The sequence below is a fragment of the Conger conger genome, chromosome 7 (assembly GCF_963514075.1).
Source record: "Conger conger chromosome 7, fConCon1.1, whole genome shotgun sequence".
NCBI lineage: Eukaryota > Metazoa > Chordata > Actinopteri > Anguilliformes > Congridae > Conger > Conger conger.
Genome location: NC_083766.1, coordinates 7,558,650 through 7,576,016, shown reverse-complemented (window position 1 = coordinate 7,576,016; position 17,367 = coordinate 7,558,650). Strand labels below are relative to the sequence as shown.

The following is a 17,367-nucleotide window of genomic DNA, read 5'->3' as shown; positions in this document are numbered from 1 at the left end:
CAAGTTGATTTAAAATTTTCCCACCAAAATACAACTGGTTGAGCAGTGTCCCCCCGTGTATACTTGTTTTCATTGAAGCCACTCTTTCATTTATGAATTAAACAGTCACATGCATCCAGTCAGGACAATGACCGTTTGCAAATATTCTGAAATATAGCATTTTATGCCACAGAAAAAGCTATTAATACTTCGTATGGTGTAAATGTTATACGAGTGTAATAGGAGAAGCTACCAGTTTTCCTTCCCTTTCATTGATACAATATGTGTGGTGTTTCCAGGAAATATATACTATACATGCTGGCTTTATAATATATTTACATATGGCTTTGTTTTTAATGTTGCAAATTAACAACATGATTTATATGTACTACGTCAGCTAAAATAAATGTAGACTGTATTATTAAATTATATAATGTGACATATAGGCCTATATTATTGTACATATTATTATTACAGTGTAATAAAATCTATAAAATGTTGTTAAACCAGAGTAACATATACTTTTACTTTGAAAAACGCTAACCGGAAATATCAAAGCGTGCTCGAAATGAGTTGCTTACAGCCGTGGAAAGCTAGCTTTGTTTCGGTCATAATTTAACTAACTACAATCGGTAACGTTAGTCAAACTATCGCTGTTTATTTATTGAAGCGATACGAGTTGTTCCATTCTGTTTTATCCGCGAATTTAGCGACGAGGTGAGTATAATAGTTGTTATATGCTCTCTCGGAATAAGAAAAATGCTTGACATGGAAGGTTATTTATCAAAACGAAATTTTAGGTATAACGTTAGTTTTGTTTTGTGGATTCAATGCTAAGAAAAGCCCATAGGTCCGCTATCACTAACGTTAAATGTTCTGTAAGCGTCGTACAGTTAATAATATTAAATGTTTTGGTCTGAAAATGAATTCATTGTTTTGTCCTGTATACTTGCAGTAGATACTGTATGTAGGATTTTCTAGATATTCATTCTAGAACTTCAACAGGGATTAATTTGGATTATTTTGAATAAACGTCTCCCTCTGTCTCTCCAACTCCAGAAACTCCTCCACTAAATGTCATCAGACGCGTGGTGGAGCTGACTGATTGTAATAGCAGATTATAGCCACACCTCTTTGAGTGTAGACATGAAGGAAGAATTTCTGCAGGATGGACAAAATTCCTACGACTCAGGAGTGGGCAGGCAGGAAAATGACGTGCTATCCGAAGTAAAAAAAGAGGAGCAAGAATGGGAGTGGCAGAGTGAGGATGGTATGAGAAATGAAGAAGCCAGTGGACTGTGGATGGAGCTAAAACAAGAGACGGGTGAGGCAGATATAACTGGAAAACGGCTCCAAACAGACAGAGGACATAGTGAAAAAGTAGGCTGTGTGAAACAGGAAGAGGAAGACCTGTCACTTCAAGTCACTACCTGTCTGCTGAATGAGCCTAGAGAACTAGTTCACCAACTCAAAATAACAGACTCTTTGGTTGCACCTCCCCACCCCAATACCAATGTTGGGGCCCAGACGTTCGTAGGTACATGGAAACGGGAAGAGCGCTTACCAGTGAAGAAAAAGAGGTCACGGAAACCGAAGAGAAAGGTGAAGACCCGAAAGAGAAAGAAATCACTTTCGGAATCATCAAAGAAAGAGTAAGAAATTCAGTGGTAGACTGCAGTGGTTTCTCCTGCTTGGGTTGACTGTAATTTTGTGCCTTTGTCATTCTCTTACAGTGCCTCTCCTGAACCCTCCAGTGGATCTCAGAATGGAGGTAAATGTTACAATTTAATCAGAAAATGCCTCAGTGGGTCCTTTTCAAAACATGGAGAAGGAGAAAAATCTACAAAACATTGGTTGATCTGCAATGTCTGACTATTAATGAGGATGGCTCATATTGGTTTATTCTGAATTCCAAATGGTTTTTTAATGGTAACCATTCCTAAATTAACAATTCAATATCAAATATTAATGTGATATTGGTGTGCAGCTAAACGGTTTTAAGATGATGGATAGTGGCCAGGTTACTATCATTAATAATTCTTAAAAGAATACGAATTATTGCTATCCTTCCTAAGTTCAGACATTCTGACTTGGCCAACAAGAGCCAAGCAAGAGTAGAATAAGCCTGCGTCAAGCCTGTATTGTACAGAAGCTGCTGAGATTCAATGCATTTCATGGGCCATTAGCATGAATTGTACTTTGTGGTAAAAGTTTGGTAGAATCTCTGAATCTGTGTGTTGTACCCAAGGGGACAGGACCACGCCCCTCTGCGAGCCCTCCAGCAGTTCTCCCACCCCGCCCTCCAGCTCCGATCGCCCCCCGCCCCACGAGGACTCGCAGACGGACGGGGGCCCGAAACGCAGACGCACCTACCAGCCACACTGGCTGAGGGAGTATCTGATGGCCTTTGACCCGCAGCAGAACAAGATGACCTGCATGGTGTGCCACAGCTCGCTGGCCACCCTACAGCTCAGTACCATCAAACGGCACGTCCGGCAGAAGCACCCCGGCTCACTGCTGCTGAGCCCCGCCGACAAAGAGGGGATCTGCGGGAGCTGGGACAGGTGCTTGGACGCGCGGGGCGCTCCCAAACCTGCCTGCGCCCCAGCCGGGGCGGCCCGAGGACAGGACCCGAACCCCAGCCACCCGCCTGGCGGGACGACCGAGGGGCAGGTGGAGGAGTCGCCGGACAGCAAACGGCATTCCGTAGGTGTGTATGAGCTTTTTTTGTGTTGGTGGGGGTGGGAGGTTCACCTCACTATAGCAATAAACATTTGTTATTTTCAGCTGCCCTTTTCTGCATCTAGTTGTGTGTTTTTCCTAAACCAAAAAACATCACATAACTTGCAAACAGAGAAATACTATATGGATAGCCATTCAAGACACATTGGTTACATAATTTTCCGGCTATGTTTTTAAGAATGCAATGTTATAATTTTTTGCTAGCATTTCTCAACTATAGACTAGTTCTTACTGTATTTGTATATATGCACCTTTGTATGCAACATTATTTGATTGACTAATAAACAGTTGCAGTCACGTAGCGCCTTTTGTCCCAGGCTCTCAAAGCACTGTTAATACCTTTCATAAAACTTGCAAGTACTCCGTTGTCCAAGGTGCACTGGTGATCTATATTTTCAGTGAAATCGCATGGTACTTTATTAACATGTATGGATGTTTAGAGTATTCCTGTCGACTGTCGGTTCTTGTCAGAGGGGTAATTCTGTGAAAAATTAACCAGAGATGTGGGAGTGTGGGGGCTGGGTATCCCAGAAGTCACTCGCCTGAAAATGAGATTGCATAATCTGAAACTAGACAGAAATTAGACTACTCTTTTTCAGGTTCTTCCCTGCTTTAATGCCAAAGATATGATGCTCCACAATTGACGCGATTGACCCCCCCCCCCCCCTTCTTTAAGAGCCAATATTTCTATAATGACAAATCCAATGAGGCTTCTTCATGGAATATATAATGAATATTCACACAAAGTTTGAGAAAATTGGAGTGGTCTACTCCCACACCTCTGGTTGATTTAACTTTTTTTTTTTTTTCACGGAATGACCTTGGACACTGGTTCTATAACCAGTGTCATTGTGTGTTACTATTTTTACTATCTTGTATGTTTCACTCATTGATTTTGTCGTTATCCATATACCCCTCATACACGTTTGTCTCCTGTATCTCTCAGGACCAACTGGTGAGCTGGCATCTCAGGTCTTTGCCTGCTCCCATTGCCCATTTGTTCACGAGGAAGAAGAGAACCTTCGGCAGCACATTAAGGAGGCTCACCCAGAGGAGCACAGCAGGACTCTGGACAGGAACCCACTGCCTCCCGACAGAACGGATCGGCACCCCTCAATATTGCTTTCCCGTACAGGCAAACCGGGGAACTACAATTGCTTCCTGTGCGCCGGCAGTTTCAGGTATCCGTCACTCCTGAAAAACCACATGCAAATTCACAAAGGTGAGCCCCTGCACCTTTGCGTCCACTGTGGGAAGAGCTTCCAGCTGGAATCCCAGCTGGCGGAGCATCTGCAGTCCTGCCACGGAGAGCAGTTGTATTCCTGCTCCCTCTGCGGGAAGACCTTTGCGTCTCAGTCGGACCTGAAGAGACACCGGTATGTCCACACGGGGGAAAGGCCGTACGTCTGCTCCCAGTGTGGCATGAGCTTCACCCTGGCGTTTACGTTGAGGCAACACCAGTCGATCCACTCGGGGGAATGCCCGTTCCAGTGCTGCTATTGCGGGAAGAGTTTCAGGCGAGAGGTCCAGCTGACTCGACACGAGCGAACTCACACGGGCGAAAGCCCGTACCAGTGCTCCCAGTGCGAAAAAAGCTTCAAGTCGTCCTCAGACCTGACGAGACACAAGCGCATTCACTCCGGGGAGCGCCCTTACCTTTGCTACCAGTGCGGGAAGAGCTTCAATCAGTCGAGCAACCTCATACAGCACTTGCAGAGCCATTCCGGGGACCGCCGCTTCCCCTGCACGCAGTGCGGGAAGAGCTACAGTCGGTCAAGTACTCTGACTCATCATCTGCGGACTCACACGGGGAAGCGCCCGTTCCTCTGCTCCCAGTGCGGCAAGTGCTTCACGAAATCCTTCAACCTGAAACAACACCTTAAAACTCACAGGAAAGCCTGACACACTAATGCCGGGATGAGGAAGAGTCTCGGTGTCTTGACAAAACATCTTGCGTGTTTGACCTCAAACTCGTAAGATGAGCAACGGCATATTGTGTACGCTCTGGCTGTGCTACTGCAGGGGTGTACAAAATATGCATGATCCACATCAAAAATACAGTGAGCACCATAATTCATTTGACAGTTCGGGGCGGCCTGTAGCATAGTGGTTAAGGTACATGACTGGGACCCACAAGGTCGGTGGTTCGAATCCCAGTGCAGCCGCAATGAGACCCGCACAGCCTTTGGGCCCTTGAGCAAGGCCCTTAACCCTGCACTGCTCCAGAGGAGGATTGTCTCCTGCTTAGTCTAATCAACTGTACGTTGCTCTGGATAAGAGCGTCAGCCAAATGCCAATAATGTAATGTAATGTAATGTTAAACTGTAAAATAGTGCTAGTGTACCGAACCAAAATATGTTTAACTGTCCAATGAATTATGGTGCTTAATTTGTATGTTTTATAGGTTTGCAGAACATTTCCTATTTGTTGTTGTATACTGACATTACTGAATGCCCTTATCGAATACCCAAGGTCAATAAACTTCATTAATTTATTGGGGCAGGAAAACAACTAAGAATAGCGTTGCTTGTTTTTATTTTCATGGTGTGTCCATTGTGCAATGTGCAATGCTATTATACTTTCTTAAAGATCATTTGCGGTGGCAAAGATGCATGCATGTAAGGAGCATAACACCTGGACCCTGGAGCAATATTAAAAAAGTGAAATGGTCTGATGAGTCTTAAGTCTTTTTCCCCCACAGTATTTGCCCCCTTCTGGATTTCATCTGTCATTGCATATGATATCTGCTTGCTAATGGTAAATGGACTGCATTTCTATGGGAGATTTTGGTTTACAATTTGTCTTTCAGTTCTCTTAACTCCACTTGGGTTTACCAATGCAAACAACGCTAATGGCTCTCAGGGGCTTTTAACTGTGTCTGTTCTGATTCAAGTAATTTGACAGGTATTATGAATTTTGCCTATTTACTGAAAATCTTATTGGTGACATTTTGCCCTTTCTAACATTTCTAATGAACCATTAGCAAATGACCTGTTGTACAAATTATACACTAGCCATGCGGGGTTTGCTGGCCACAGTCCACACTGCCAGTCTAGAATGGATACCAGACTGGGGCCCGTCCACACATGAGAACACAGCCATGCGCAGTGAGCGCTAGCCTTTGCCCAGGGTAGGGGTTTCATTCCAAGGACAACAGCGTCTGATTGTGCACCAGCGATCCCTGTGCACTGGTCGATCAGATGCCCACATCTTCCTATTGACATGCGTATAGCGTGCCTTCCTGTGTGTATGCCATCCCAAAATGCAAACCCCCCCGTGTGATAACACGCATTGGCTCTGGTGAAGAGCAGACGCTCGCCTCCTCTCTCAGTAGTTGAGCAGCAATGAGTGTTAATGGATACATTTGGGCATTCCCAATTGGGAGACAAAGGGGACAATCCTGAAGACCTAAGCATTCAATTGAACATTAGCATTTGGGGTCATTTCAACACGTTTACTAGCCGACTAGTAACAGCAAGCAGAGACAGGATATGACCTGCTTTTAATTTAGTCTGAAAATATACAATGTATGTGCATGACATAGGTATACGATTTCATTTTAACATTTGTGTTTTTGTTCTTTGTCACAAAACAATCTGACCCCCATCCCACACGTACAATACTGTATCATTCATTTGAACAGTGAATCTGACATACTCCCAGGAATAATGTGCATATAATTTCAGTGTTTTGCTTCCTTTAACTTCTAGCATACTCAAATGCAAGGCCCTCTAACCCCTTGGTAACTCTGTACTGCCACCTCTTAGAGACTACTGACTTGATCCTTTAAAACCCACTTGATAAGACTCATACACAACATAAAAAAACACTACTTCGAAAATCACCCTTCTCCCAAACAGTCTAAACAGCCTGGCAAAAATGGATTCCCTTACTGACCTGGATCACGGAGTTCACCCGGTAAAGCTCAGAACCCTTCCAAAACTGGAACATGGACTGAAATAAAAACAGCTGTTCTGGGTTTTACTCAGTGAATTTATCCAGCTAACTCTTAACTCTGTAATCCTGCTTTATTTTTCTTTACCACGATATCTGTGATATACCCCCCTATTGTAGACTTATGGACAAATTTACTATGCAAAATCAATTTGCATACTGGAATTCCACTGTGTTGTCAAATATTATCCTTCAGGCAGTATATAGAGACGGCATGATAATTACAGCACGGTTTTTTTGAGATGAAAATAATTCCATTCAATGAAAAAATAAACTGTTCTCTTAATTCTTTACCATTTCAGAGCCCCCCAGGCATGAATCTATGTCCCTCTCTGGTTTGGGCAAGAGTAGATTTAAACAGTTCCAGGATCCAGTCTTGTGAAAAGTGGATTCATAGAGTCAATAGGATGAAGGTAGAAATGTTAAAGAAAACTGACATTCAGATTCCTTCAGTTGAGATATATGTGGGACACAGATGCTGAAGACAGTAACGATTGAGATTCAAGTTCTGTTTTCTTTAAAAAATGAATTAAAGAATGATCATCTCTTCAGTCTTTTTGCCATTCTTTTTGCTGTCGGCATCTAGACGTCATAGAAGAGGCGCACCAGATGATACCGGATCCCAAATGCCACAGCGCTCCCCAACATCTACACAAGTCAAAACGTCAGTGAGGAGGACATTCTAGGAAAGACACACACACACACACACACACACACACACACCCACACACACACACACACACACACACACACACACACACACACACACACACACACACACACAAACAACACTCGAGATTCAAGACATTCCTATTCAGCCAATCAAAGACGACTTCTCAACACGTTCTTCTGCATGTTTCAATACCACAGCCCATACTGCACCTGTATTAGAAGCATGATGGCAGTGAGGTTCCGCTCGTGTGTCGGTCCCAGAATCTTTAGCACGAAATTGATGAGGGTCATGTTGTTGCACTCCATGAAATCGCCGTCTCCTTCATGGCCCCTGCGCACATCCACGAGCCACAACGACTCTGCCACCTACAGGGAAAATTAGGAGGTTCTACAGAAGATGCTAAACCCCCTACAATACAATATACTAAGTATACTAACCACTACACTACAGGCCACCCCTAGATTAGATGCAAAGAGATTTTCTTGTTGAAATATTAAATTTTTTTCTTTTACAAATTACAACCAAACATGGAACTATAAATTAAAGTGATTAATGATAAGGAAAATTGACATGGGGATAAGAGTGGAAACAAAGCCAACAGATCAGCCAAAATGTGTGCGGTTTACCTTCAAAATTAGGTTTCCTAATTGGGAGAGGTCTTTACTTTTGAACTTCGAGTAGCTCATCCCCAGCTTCCCCGTGTCAGGGTTCAGTCTTGACGTGGCAGTTGAAAAAGGAACGGACAACATGAATACAATTTCATTACATTACATATCATTTGACAGACGCTCTTATCCAGAGCGAAGTACAGTTGATTAGACTAAGCAGGAGACAATCCTCCCCTGGAGCAATGCAGGTTTAAGGGCCTTGCTCAAGGGCCCAATGGCTGTGCGGATCTTATTGTGGCTACACTGGGGATCGAACCACGAGCTTGCAGGTCCCAGTCATGTACCTTAACCACTACGCTACAGGCCGCCCTTTCCTCATATTAAATGTATATCTACACAAAGGTGAGAGCATCAGTCGTACCTGGGCAAGCGGTGTCGGGGGCAGGGCACCACGTGGAAGAGCTGGGGGACCGAGTATAAGAAGTTGAGCACCTGGGGGATGAAGAAGAGCAGCATGGTCTTGCTGAAGTGTCCCAGAATGCCCACCACAGCGAAGGTCATGCCTGCAAAGTAGCAGAACGTGTCGCCCACAAACACTGACGAGGGGTACCTGAGGGGAAATGGCAAAAATCATTCAAACTACACAGGATTCACCCCGACATCTGCTGAAAAACTGATCCCAGTGACACATACAATACACAGATATGTTTCAATATGGACTACTATTTATGTTCCCTAACTGTGCTGTGTTTTACAAACACTATTATGCCTCCTTGCACCCGGACAAGAAGCGCAGCAGCTGAAGTGTGCAGACTACACATTCACTTGCTTGACTATCTACCAGCCTCCAGGGCATACAATGTAAGGGCAGCTAGCACAGATTTTAAAAGTTTCAAAATAATACTGGTGACTTGTAGGCACAAGGTGAGCAGCTTTGAGACTTTATATTGTGGTAACCCGACTACCAGAGGTACCCTGACAGAATTAAACACTTCCTACCCTGCCAGTCATAACAGACTACTGACACAGATCAGGACTCAAACAATGCCTAGGCTACAGGCACTGCTAATTTCAGGTCAGCGCTTTCACTGACTCCGACATTTTAGTGTCCTACATGAGGCACGGTTGAAGCTGGTCATGCATTTGGTTCATGTATCCCTGACTTCTCCAGGAAGGAAGTTCAACGTGGACTGTCTGAGAAACCCACCAGTTGTGGTAGAAGAGGGCTAAAGTGGTGAAGAAGAACGGGACCATGAAGTACAGGGAGAAAATGTGGTCATCTCCGTAGTCCCCTGAAACAGTACAAGAGGTGCATGTCACTAACAAGCAAATTCATTACTGCAATCAGATTCACAAGAGGAAACCGAGCGGCTGTTGCATTTACAACAAGGACACGCAAGGTCAGTGGTTCTAATCCCGGTGTAGCCACAATAAAATCTGCACAGCCGTTGGGCCCTTGAGCAAGGCCCTTAACCCCGCATTGCTCCAGGGGAGGATTGTCTCCTGCTTAGTCTAATCAACTGTACGTCACTCTGGATAAGAGTGTCTGCCAAATGCCAATAATGTAATGTAATGTAACAAGGCAGGCACAAATACAGCAACAATAAATATTCTTAGCATAAGTGTGCGTGTGCAGTGTGAGTTTGGACCAAACTGGTCTCACTGCACACCATACAAACACTGTGAGATACATGAAGTACTGGGTCTGAGCATGTGAGGGCTGTCTGGCTCTTACAGAACTAATGTAGGAATCGATGATGCTGAGACAGACAGAACCATACCCACCATTCAGCTCCAGCAGGTTGAAGATGATGATGGAGCCCGAGATGAAGAGAGCCTGTCCGGACTCGATGCCGTTGATACCCGCCAAAATGTTGATTGCATTGGTGCAGAACACTGCTAGCATGCCCATGTAAACGTAGTAGAGGATCCCTACAGGAACAGAGTGCTAAACCACTTAGCCTTTTTTGCTAAGTAAACAAATAACACGCATTTTGAAAATATCAATCAAAGGAAATCATTTTTAATCCTGTCGATTGTTTTTTTCTTTGCACAATAAAACACCAGCTTTAAAGGCATTCATAAATGACAGAATTTCTACTCAACATATTCTTGGACACAACAAATATTTCGATTTGTTGATAACTACAACTCCACAAAAGCGCGCAAAGCCTGAGCGGGCCATTACGAACTGTTGCCATGGTAAACTTACCCATATCAAGGTGCATTCCCAGTAAGACACGGAAGGGCTTGGGCACCACAATGACAGTGTTGCCAAAGTTTGTGAAGTAGACCATCAGCAGTGGCAGGGAGGCCACGGTGGGTAGTAGCAGCTTGTGGCGCCAGCGCAAGTTCAGCACGTCATCGGCAAAGCCCAGGAATATCATACAGCAAATGGCCAGCAGGGCGCCGATCAGCTGCACAAACTGCCGGAGGGCAACAACAGAACCGAGGGAATTCATTTCAGGCACGAACAACAGTAACGAGCCAGACGTTAATAGCAAATCAACAGAATTAAAATGGCAGGTCAGAGCAACAACGATGGAACCAGACAAGTAACTCGGAAGCTAATGTCAGAACCAGAGGGGCGAACGACACTTTTGACACCAAAAAGAAGACCCAGACTAGCAAAATGCTGTCCATTACCAAAGAGAATCTGACTAGGTAATCAAAGGTCAGAACAACAATAACACATCCCAAAAAGCAATTGAAGCGTACACTGCACCCAGACTGACGACAAGCGTCACGGTCCTCTCACCTCATTATGCGGGAAGACCTTGCACTGCTCGCCCACAAGGCAGCTGAGAAAGGGTACAGGGATGAAGCAGAAGAGGATGATGAGGAAAACAGTGCCGCAGATCACACCCTGAGACTCCGGGCTGAAAGCGACGACAAAGAACACAGCGGCACACATAAGTTATGTTGTTATATGAACGTGTTCGTTATTGTACATCTGATCACAGGGTGCAACATATCGTAAAGACCCGAACTCGTTAAAAAGTGTTCCAACTCACATCTCCTTCTTACTGGTTTTATTCATATCCATGCCATACAATCTGGCCGAAATAAAATGATCTTTGAAGGCTGGAATGAGTTTAATCGTGGCTGCACATCCCAGTGCCGACATGCAGAAGTTGATCAGAAGCGGAAGCGTTGGAATGGGAGACATTTTCTCATTTAACTGAAACTTCTTTAAAATAGAAACTTGACTTGCAAAAGTCGCTTACTCGCTTATATAACTGACCAATCACGTGGACCTTCTCAGCTATCTTCTTGCCAAGAGAATACTGAACAATCAATAGTTTACAGCCTTGAACAAACCTCATGCGACCTCGCACTAATTTGTATGTAGGCGACCATTAGGTAAGTGTCGCCAAATACTCTGCGCTTTAGCCACAAAACCCGCAATCCCGCAAATAATGGCTTCAATCAGTAAATATAATACGCAACTTGACTGTAGCTGGTCAAATAAACACATGTATCAACATCTCCCCCGATTTAACCCGCATATACTAGCGTAGACAGAAATCTAATTAACGTCAATGTAGCTAGTTAGACTAAAACTGTTTAACGAATTTAACTAAAGCAAGTACCGTTGACACCTGCGACAATAATTCCGTCATTCTTATTTGTCAAGCCATAGCTACTTGACTAAAACCCAGCTACATATTTTACACATTGTCACAAATAAGACAGCTAGACGCAACTGTCAGTTTAACCCTCGAAACTTTGTCAAAACAGCTAACGCTTGCTAGCTAATTTAGCTAGAGCTAGGTACATATACTGATATTGGACAAAAATCAGGAGCTAATTCTACTATCTAGTTAGCAAGCAAAGAGCTCTTAGCTATTATTGAAATAATTCGCATATCGCCTTTCCAACATAATGTTAACTAACATTTAACAATATCATGCTATGAAAGAATACATTAAAAAGATATCCTTGTTCCTAGTCGAACCGCCGGACGTGTCCTAGTTCCACGTCAACTTCCGTCGGTGTCAACGTTAGCCATTTGGTACAAGGAAAAACTAAGAAAGAACATCTATAGCTAACATAAATATGGTGACTTCATGAATTATTTATATTTAGTGCTTGCAGTTCAGTTGAAGAGATATTTCCGAAGTATGTCAGCTAACAAACATGCTAGACTATTGTATCAGACGGAGGTCTTAGGTAGATGGACTCTAACGGAAGTCGTCATCCTTTAAAAAAAACATTTTTTAGTAGTCATATTGGTGAGAGCATGATCCACACGGTTCTTGTCTGTAGTAGGCTATATCTCCCACATAAATGATCCAACCCAGTCAGAGGGATTTGGAAACTTAAAATGTTTTAATTGGACACACCGCAGAGCTTTGGCAGGACATTAACGGCCGCAGTGTTGTATCTGCTTCAGTTCTTGGAAATATAGAATTGAGCATGAAATGAAAATGAAAATGAAATGTAATCTCTATCCAAAAATATGTTATTGAAGACATATTTGCTATCGTTTTCAAATTGTCCTCATATATATAAAAAAGCACATACACACACGCAAAATTAGAACAGAAAATATGTTACCCATATGGTAACTGGAAGCTATAACATTTACACATATAAAATCTTGTGTAAATTTCATCAGGGTGAAATGATATTCTTTTTTAAATTGCTGTCATAAAAGTTTTCTTTTTGTAACTTAAATCATTAAAGGAAACATGGAAGAGGGAACCAGATGGGTCTGTGACTGCATCACACATCCATCCATCCATCCATTATCTGAACCCGCTTATCCTGATCAGGGTCGCAGGGGGGCTGGAGCCTATCCCAGCATACATTGGGCGAAAGGCAGGAATACACCCTGGACAGGTTGCCAGTCCATCACAGGGCACACGCACCATTCACTCACACACTCATGCCTACGGGCAATTTAGACTCTCCAATCGGCCTAACCTGCATGTCTTTGGACTGTGGGAGGAAACCGGAGTACCCGGAGGAAACCCACGCAGACACGGGGAGAACATGCAAACTCCGCACAGAGAGGCCCCGGCCGACGGGGATTCGAACCCAGGACCTCCTTGCTGTGAGGCGGCAGTGCTACCCACTGCACCATCCGTGCCGCCACTGCATCACACATGGATGACAAAATAATTTTATATATACACACACGCACACACACACACACTCACACACATGCACACACGCACACGCACACGCACACATACACACACTCACTCACCAAGCACTTTGTTAGAAACATTTTTACTTTATTACACCTACTTATTCATGTTATTATCTAATCAGCCAATTGTGTGGCAGCAGTGCAATGCATATAATCATGGAATATGGGTCATGAGTTTCAGATAATGTTCACATTAACCATCAGAATGGGGAAAAAATGTGATTTAAGTGACTTTGAACATGGAATGATTGTGGCAGACAGGGTGGTTTGAGTAATTCAGAGACTGCTGATCTCCTGGGATTTCCACACACACTAGTCTCTAGAGTTTGCAAAGAATGGTGCAAAAATATATATGTAAAAATAAATCCAGTGAGCAGCAGTTCTGCTGAAAGAAACACCTTGTTAATGAGAGATGGTCAAAGTTGACAGGAAGGTGACAGTAATGCAAATAACCAAACATTACTACAGTGGTATGCAGAAGAGCATCTCTGAACCCACAACGCATTATAACTCTAAGTGAATAGGCTACAGCAGTAGAAGTCTAAAAAACCACTAGTCTAATAAATACCTAATAAAGTGCTCCGTGAGTGTATATATACATAGACACAATTACAGTAAGAACAATATTAACATGTATAAAAAAGAGAATTACAGAGAAAAGCACGTTTGAAAATATGTGCTTTTGAACGTGAAATATAAGTAGTCCAGATTTGACTTAGCAAACTCAAAGAATCAGGGAGTAATATATTAACATGTTTAATTAAAAATAATCTGTGTGGCACAAGGTTCCTTCATCAATACAATAGCTGCAGTCTGCATAGTCCTCCAGTGGTTTACGTGTGGCAACTCAGTTGGAGAATTGCAGTAAGTGACAAGGAATAGCTGAGTCCCTGCACGTTTTCAGGATTAATATTCCAGTGTACATTTTTGGATAATGCAGGATAGATTCATTTATAATTAATTAAGCTCTTTGTTTATGCACTATGTAGAGAACTGAACACAAGAGACATTAAATGCTTCAAATATGTAGCATGACGGTCTCTGTATTCCAGGCTGGCTTAGTGGGAATGTAGTTTTGAGAGATTCAGTTTTGAATCTCGAGGAGGAAATGGTAGCTTCCGAACAACAATGATTTTTATGTATTTATTTGTTTTGCTTCTCTTCATTTTGGAAGTCAATTTTTCTACAAGTTACTACTACTACTACCGACACTAACAAAGTATGAGTAGCAACCCAGGTAACCCTGACCAACTGAAAGCCATCCTACTCCAGGTGAAATAAAGGTAATTGTGTATCTCCAGTGTAGACTCCTGCTCATAGTTGCATGATGACATCCTGAGCCCAAAGCTGTAATATCTCAGCCTGTGGCAAGCAATATTTATGACTCTCACAAGTGGCTACAAACATGTATTAAGCTTACGTTTTGAAACTATACTGTGAGATTCTGTGTTTGTACATGTTCTTGTCATGTCGTGGGCACCAATTAAAACATACTTAAGTTGTTAGGTGGTTCTGAAGCCTCATGATGTGCAGGGTCCTGTTTATGCCCAAGGTTTCTACTGCTCCTCAACACTTGGGAGTAGGAGAACATGCCATTGGAAAAAGTGCCATGCTGCCTTTCCTATATGGGAGAATTGCACTTAATTTTGCCCTGAAAAATTGGATATCTGAAGTTCGTGCCATCTTACTAGCCAGGAAGAAATTATTTCAAGCCACATTTATCCAAAAGAAAGAAAGAAAGCTGGTCTAAATCGGATACAAATTTAAAATTACAAGTGCAGTACTTCTTTTAACTTTGCCTGGGAGACGTTGCTACCCTTTCCAGTAGCTACCCATATTGTTCGAGTTTGGCACTGTAACTGAAACTGAAACTGTATTGTGAACAAAATCTAACATTTGCTTTTGTGCTTTACTAAAAGTTAATTTGCTTTAAAGAATACTGTCACTGGGGTTAATCTGTATCCTTTTTATTTTATCACCAAAGATCAAGCCAGGTAATGGTTTGAATATATCACTGCTACTTGGGCATCTGTTAATAACACTGCACGGTATTGTTCAGTTATTGTTTGGTCTGGTTTACTACATTGCTCCCTCCCAGTGTCATCTTCCATGGTATGAGGAAAGGTGCACATTATAAACAGTAATCCATTTGTTGGACTAGAATAAGCTCCTTACTTTCCCTTCTGACAATGGTTGTAAACATTGACAGATGCAAGAGATAATAATTTAGCGTAATACCTCCATTATAAGCTAGTGAAAGCAAAGTCAACTGGCCAACTGTTCTCATAAGCTCCCAAGGCTGTTAAGAAATTAGCCATCTACCTGACCATCTCTGGCGTTAATGGAAAGTTTCTCAATATGCTTTCTTTCAGAGGTAGCACTGTGGCCCAACCACTTGCAAGACATTCTACATTTGATTCAAGCTCCCAGTTTACTAATATTAGCTAACCTGAACTGTTTTAGTTCTTACCTGAGTGCTGCACTGGATATAACGTCACTTAACTTGACTTGATCTAACTTGAGTTCTCTGTGAAGAAAAATGTCATGCAGTGCAAAAAGTATACTAACAACCCTTTTAGTCCTGTAATAAGACTTGAAATCTTATTTTCTCTCAAGTAGAACAAGTTAAGTATTAACTTGTGTTAAGTTGATGTTTGTTTGACAAATGAAATTTTCTTTTACCATTGGCAAATCTTGAGATTAGCTTGACAAGTGAAATGTTCTCATTTCTCACCTATTTTCTCAATATTTTCATCTTATTTAGCAAATAAAGTAAAATAAATAAGATTTTAAGTCTTAATATATCATTTTTTTGCAGTGTAAGGTTTCCAACTTGTCTCTCTTACAGACACACATGTATATGCATTTTTCTTTTTCTTTTGGGGAAGTGTTGCAAATGCCACAATGCATCATGCAAGCACTTTCCTTCCTTAATTATGGGATAAAGGTTTGTTTTTTCAACATTGTAAGTCAGTGTTCTTTCAATCCATTGCTTTGTTACATCAGCAATGTTGAGTTAAGAATAGTGTAATCACATATTTGTGTGCACTTTAAAGGCTTAATTATGGGATAAAGGTGTGAACACCCCAAAGAAGGAGTTGCAGAGAACGTAAGTTTGGGAGAACTAAGTAGATTCAATAGCGCTAATTTTAAATGTGTTTAAATTGTGTAAACAAGCTACTGTAATTAAATGGATACAAGTTTGAATTCCTCAGAGTAACAAATAATACTTTTTTCAATTAAGTTGGTTCAGAGCAATCAGTAATTCATTAAGCTTATGTGCTGCCCTAAGTGCTTTCAAGGGAGAAATGTTAAAATGTGTTTACTGATCAGTACCATTTCACCTCCTGCAATGCATTTTATTTCACAAAGAAATAATAAAAGATGAACTGTTCAGATAAAAATAAAGATTAATTAATACATCACAATTTTATCAGTGGTGAAATTAAACTGGAATCATTGGAGAGCCCCAATGGAAAGAATTGCAGCACAGAAGTGATGTTATCAGGGAATTCGAACAAATTAGTGCATTTTCAAGGCAAAAAAAGGCAAAGCATTTGTACCTTTTTAGGCATTGAGAGTGTAGGTCATTGGATATACACTCATGAGCAATTTATTAGGTAGACCTGTAAACCAGCTTGTTAATGCAAATATGGAATCACCCAATCATGTGGCAGCAACTAAATGCATAAGAGCATGCAGACGCAGACGAGTCAAGAGGTTCAGCTGTTGTTCAGACCAAATGTCAGAATGGGGAAGTGACTTCGACCGTGGAATGATTGTTGGTCCCAGACACGGTGGTTTGAGTATCTCAGAAACTGCTGATCTTCTGGGTTTTTTTATGCACAACCGTCTCTAGAGTTGGTGAGAAAAACAAAAATACATCCAGTGAGCCACAGTTTTGCGGGAAAAAATGCATTGTTAATGAGTGAGGTCAGAAGAGAAGGGCCAGACTGGTCAAAGCTGACAGGAAGGTGGCAGTAACTCATTACAACAGTGATATGCAGAAGAACATCTCTGAACACACAACCTGTCAAACCTCTAAGTGGATAGACTACAGCAGCAGAGGACCAATAAGTCTAATAAATATAATAGAAAATAAAGAGCTAGTGTCGTGTAGTTCCAATACTGAATACCCAATAGCAGCCATTGTAAAGTGAGCAGAAACCTGTAAATATATTCATGTTGTTCATTGCACACAAAAAAACTGTCCAATAATGTGTGCCTAAATAAATTTAATCATAGTATTAATA

The 17,367-nt window shown here is 42.0% G+C and overlaps 2 protein-coding genes across 2 annotated transcripts; one reads left to right on the top strand and one right to left on the bottom strand.

Moving 5' to 3' along the window:
- Positions 1-1,037: 1,037 nt before the first annotated feature.
- LOC133133758 (zinc finger protein 497-like) lies at positions 1,038-5,385 on the top strand. Its single transcript, XM_061249949.1, has 4 exons — positions 1,038-1,631; positions 1,713-1,750; positions 2,228-2,689; positions 3,668-5,385. Exons 1-4 carry the CDS (start codon positions 1,126-1,128, stop codon positions 4,621-4,623), a joined length of 1,962 nt encoding a protein of 653 aa, XP_061105933.1. The 5' UTR covers positions 1,038-1,125; the 3' UTR covers positions 4,624-5,385.
- Positions 5,386-6,204: 819 nt separating this feature from the next.
- Positions 6,205-12,123, bottom strand: dpagt1 (dolichyl-phosphate (UDP-N-acetylglucosamine) N-acetylglucosaminephosphotransferase 1 (GlcNAc-1-P transferase)). The gene is made up of 9 exons (XM_061248845.1): positions 10,971-12,123; positions 10,715-10,835; positions 10,169-10,382; positions 9,742-9,888; positions 9,164-9,248; positions 8,378-8,566; positions 7,975-8,062; positions 7,558-7,713; positions 6,205-7,323 (listed from the first exon to the last, which is right to left on the bottom strand). Exons 1-9 carry the CDS (start codon positions 11,123-11,125, stop codon positions 7,258-7,260), a joined length of 1,221 nt encoding a protein of 406 aa, XP_061104829.1. The 5' UTR covers positions 11,126-12,123; the 3' UTR covers positions 6,205-7,257.
- Positions 12,124-17,367: the final 5,244 nt, after the last annotated feature.